Source organism: Arachis duranensis, chromosome 9, assembly GCF_000817695.3.
Source record: "Arachis duranensis cultivar V14167 chromosome 9, aradu.V14167.gnm2.J7QH, whole genome shotgun sequence".
Taxonomy (NCBI): domain Eukaryota; kingdom Viridiplantae; phylum Streptophyta; class Magnoliopsida; order Fabales; family Fabaceae; genus Arachis; species Arachis duranensis.
In genome coordinates, this window is record NC_029780.3 from 18,574,931 (window position 1) to 18,579,508 (window position 4,578).

Below are 4,578 nucleotides of genomic sequence, written 5' to 3' on the forward strand. Positions count from 1 at the left end.
TCTTGGTGAATAAAATTAAAAAAATATATATATGAAATTATTTAATATTGTTAATTACCATCTTCACGTGTAGGTGAGTTTTCAGCTTAAAAGAAACGGTGCCAACTGTGTGTAATTAGTTAACCACGCTACAGTGTCTCCTAATCTCGCCTTGTTCGCCTGTAAGCACATCAATAGACCCCATTCGCACCATAGCCTTTGCAAACTTCACTGACCAATGCAAACCATGTTTAGCATTGCTTACCACCATTTCGCTAGTTGATTCACTGCTCAACAACGCTTGATCCGAACTCAACAACCCACGCTGCTTCATCAATCCCTTATAGTACTTATTGTCCAACCGCTTTGGCGTAAATGCGTCAATCACCACCGTCGGATCAAATCCACCATCGCCATTAACGTTAGAAGGACACTTGGTTTTCAACAATGAGGAGAACTGGGAGTCCATAGGAGGGTCTTGAGGCAAGGGTGTATATAAGCGGTTCGAGAATGAAGAACAATGAGATACACCAATGGAATGCGCTCCAGAGAGAGTAACGAGTTCATCAGCGGACAAGCCTTTTCTTGCGAAGTTGGTTATGAGTTGGTCGGCGTTGAAGGTTGGTGCAGGCAAGTTTTCTGTTACTTCTTGGCTGATGGAGACTCGACCGTCTCTGCGGCCTGCCGGTACGGCGTAGTTAATGCCGCCGGATTTGTAAGCGCTGTCGCGTGCGGCGAAGGCAAGAATATCTGCGCACGACACCGTTTCAGGGCACAGGGACTCTATTTGGGCCTTAGCTTCTTCGATGACGTGGAAGCCACGTAGACTTGGGTTGTTGGCTGGGTGGTCTCTCTCAGCTGGGTTTCCAGGAGTGGATTCTAGTAATACAGAACCATCACAACCCTGAACATAACAATAATTGCACAAATATATGTCAGAATCAACAAGCACATGGAGTGATACATGGAGTGTTGTTTTTTATTATTGAATTTATTAAACTTCATTTCCATGTTAATTAAAAAATTGAGAAATATTAAGGACATAACACTTTTTATAAAAAGAAAATCTAAAAAGTTATGATTTATGATCTAAATTTTAAAATAAATAAAATAATTTTAAAAAAGTTAATTAATATATATTGACTAAAAGAAATTAATTACGTAACATTTTTTTATCAATATTATTAGTCAATATTTTCAGTCAATACTTTATTTTTATAATATTAAAATTAAAATTTAATATTTACAATTTATAATTTAATACTTAAGGTATAGAGTATTTAATCAAGATAAAAAATAATAAATTTAGTTGATTATATAAGATTGCTCTTAAAAAAATGGAATAAAACTTAATACTAGTGATCCAACATTTTTTGTATAAAAAACAAAAAATTGATTATTGTTAATTTAAATTTAAGACAAGAATAAAAAAATAATATTGGTCAATTAATATTTTTAACAAAATATTATTCTATTTCATTTTTTGTTTTGGTGGTGACCTTATAAAAAAGTTTTAAAATATTTAATTTAACTTTTATCCTTATTTTTGTTTGGATTTTATTCTTACATTAATTAAACTTCTAAAAGAAATATTATAATAATTTATTTTAAACCCTTCAACAGAAATTAATTATACTATAATAACGTTTTCGCAACTAAAGCTAATTAATATTTTATGAAATTCGAACATATTATGTTAACACAGAGTTTTAGAAATTGATAATGTTAGAAAAATAAAAAAAATTAAAATTATCTTATTTAGTATTTATTAATTTTAATAATAATTAATAAATATTAAATAAAATAATTTTTAATTGTTTTTTACTATTTTTTAGTTATCAAATATTTTTGTTTAAGAATTAACAAATTCAAATGTCTCTCAAACGTTTGGATTTAAACAGAAAGGAAATATTATAGAACCAAATCAAAATTCAAAATTAAGAACAAAGAAGAATTATTTAAGCATATTAATAAAGTATTAGTTTAATTAATGATAAGTAGCGTTGACCGTTGAGTATATGAGAAAAGAACTTACCCTGACAAAGCAATCATGAAAGTGCATTCTAATCAAGGCAGGAGCAATTCCTTCGTTAAGGGAAATGGCTTTGTTCACAGCGCTTCTCACAATTGCCTCAGCATGTGGACATGTTCTTTTATAGAAGCCCACAGTCAAAGATGCTGAAGTCAATGACGATGAAACTGAGAGAACCACTAATAGAACCAACAGCTTCTTAGAAAGCATTATTACATGCATGCGTTCAGCATTAACCATTATTACTGAGTATTTTAGTGTTTGATTGTTTATTAGTTGTAATGAAAGGAAGAAGGAATGAAGAGAGTGATTTTTAGTTTGTATGTATATGCTGTGCTCTGCTACTGTGAATTGAATGTATATTTATAGGCTAAATCAAATTTATGGTTAGATTAGGTTTTACTTTCATGCAGCAAAAACGTGTATGTTTGTAGCTGTATCCTGCAATAATAATAATAATAATAATAATAATAATAAATAGTATAAAGTTGAAGTTTTCTTTACCTTTGAACAATTCTGGCTCCTAAACTGTTTATACCGGCAATCTCTTTCTTATGTGTTTGGTTTAATTATCTGTTGTTTTTGCAAATGAACACTCTAACTTTTAATTTGTGGGAAGTAGATTTTGTGATTTTTAAGTTGATAATATTATTTTTAAATTAAGTGATAGATCTTTTACATTTTCACTTCTTGTGTATGTTTTTCACTTTTAATTTTAAATTTAATAAAACAAACGCTAAATTATGTAAATATAATATAATATTAGTCTTAAACAAATTATTTGCGAAGATCAAAACTTAACTATACAAACACCATTAAATCTAACCTTTTAAAATTTACCGTGACATTCTCCCCCACCTAATGCGCAGACATTCTCGTGGCATTTTATTCATGATAACGTTCTAGGTGTTCTTAGAATTGCCATATCTTCACAAGCTTCCTAGCTAGCTTTGGTTATCAGAAGTCCTTTCCACTTGATCAAATATTGAATACTTGATGGTACTCCTCTTCGTCGCACGACGCGATTAGCTAAGATCTTTTCGATTTCTTTATCAAAGGATCTAATCACCACAGGTGGAGCACGACTCGAGTCACCTCTACTCGGTTCATCTTTGTCTTCATGATATAGTTTAAGCATACTCACATGGAAGACCGGGTGGATCTTCATAGAGGGAGTGAGTTGTACTTTGTAAGCAACCTCCCCATCATGTTTAATGATCTCAAATGCCATTCGTATTTATGGATTAAGCCCTTATGAACCTTGCGATCGGCTTTGAATTGTTGTGGAAGAAGTTTAATCCTTACCTTGTCTCCCATTTGATAGCTTGCATACCTCCTGTTCTTATCTGCCCATTTCTTCATCCTCTTTGTAGATTTGTCGAGGTAAGAATGAGTGACATCTACTTGTTCTTTCCATGACTTAATCATATGATAAGCTCCAAGGCTCTTTCTTGAGTAAAAGGAAGAAAGAGAGTGTGGTGTAAGCGGCTGTTGTCCGGTTACAATCTCGAATGGACTCTTCTCTGTGGACTCGTTCCTTTGTAAATTGTATGAAAATTGAGCAACGTGTAGGAGTTTTGTCTAATCCTTCTTATTAGCGCTTACAAAATGCCTCAAGTAACACTCGAGTAAGGCATTCACTCCCTCAGTCTGCCCATCGGTTTGAGGAGAGAAGCTTGTCGAGAAATGAAGCTTCGACCCAAGGAGTTTGAATAGCTCTATCCATAGTCGTCCTGTGAAGAGTAGATCTCGATCACTAATGATACTCTTAGGTAATCCCTAGTACTTGACCACATTCTTGAAGAATAGTCATGCTACTTTTTCTCAGTAGTGTAGTCAGTAGGGGCAGGTATAAAGGTAGCATACTTCGAAAATCGATCCACTACCACAAGAATAGATCTAAACCCCTCGGACTTTGGTAAGGCAGAGATAAAATCTAAAGACACACTTTCCCACGGTCGCTCTGGCAGTGGCAGAGGTTCCAACAATCCACTTGGTGTCTTATTTTCAATCTTATCTTGTTGGCACATAAGATAAGTCTTCACATAACTCTCTATTTCATCCCTCATTTGAGGCCAATAATAGAAAGATTCAATAAGTGCCAAGGCCCTTCGTTGGCCTTGATGACCAGCCCATTTGGTGTTGTGACATTCCTTCACTAACTTTCTCCTTAGATTTTTTTACTTAGGGACGTATTGTCTTCTCCCTTTGGTGTAGAGAAGGTCGTCTTTTAGCCAAAATTGTTTAGTCTTACATTCTCTAACCAATTCTACCAATTTCTTGGCTAATGGATCATGATGCAACCCTTCCTTGATGTTATATAAAATATCTCTTTCGACCATGAAAATAGCTACCAACTCAGCCTTGCAGCTCAGCACATCTGCTACCACATTAGTCTTGTTAGGCTTGTATTCAAATTCAAAATCAAACTCAGCTAAGAAATCTTGCCATCTATCTTATTTAGGGCCTAACTTCTTTTGAGTTTGGAAGTAACTTGTAGCCACATTGTCTGTCTTGACGATGAAGTGTGAACCAAGCATGTAGTAACGCCAAGTTCTCAGACAATG

General features: G+C 34.0%; 1 protein-coding gene across 1 annotated transcript; it reads right to left on the minus strand.

Moving 5' to 3' along the window:
- Positions 1 to 14: 14 nt before the first annotated feature.
- On the minus strand, positions 15 to 2,253 carry LOC107464951 (peroxidase 5-like). Its single transcript, XM_016083915.3, has 2 exons — positions 2,015 to 2,253; positions 15 to 883 (listed from the first exon to the last, which is right to left on the minus strand). The coding sequence occupies exons 1-2, from the start codon at positions 2,249 to 2,251 to the stop codon at positions 116 to 118; spliced, it is 1,005 nt and encodes a 334-aa protein (XP_015939401.2). The 5' UTR covers positions 2,252 to 2,253; the 3' UTR covers positions 15 to 115.
- Positions 2,254 to 4,578: the final 2,325 nt, after the last annotated feature.

What these genes read in the sequence shown, in the direction of transcription:
- LOC107464951 (XM_016083915.3), bottom strand. Translation starts at nt 2,251, where the DNA reads ATGGTTAATGCTGAACGCATGCATGTAATAATGCTTTCTAAGAAGCTG. An exon ending in TTCATGATTGCTTTGTCAGG is followed by an intron (nt 884 to 2,014) that starts GTAAGTTCTTTT and finishes TGTTATGTTCAG; the next exon opens with GGTTGTGATGGTTCTGTATT.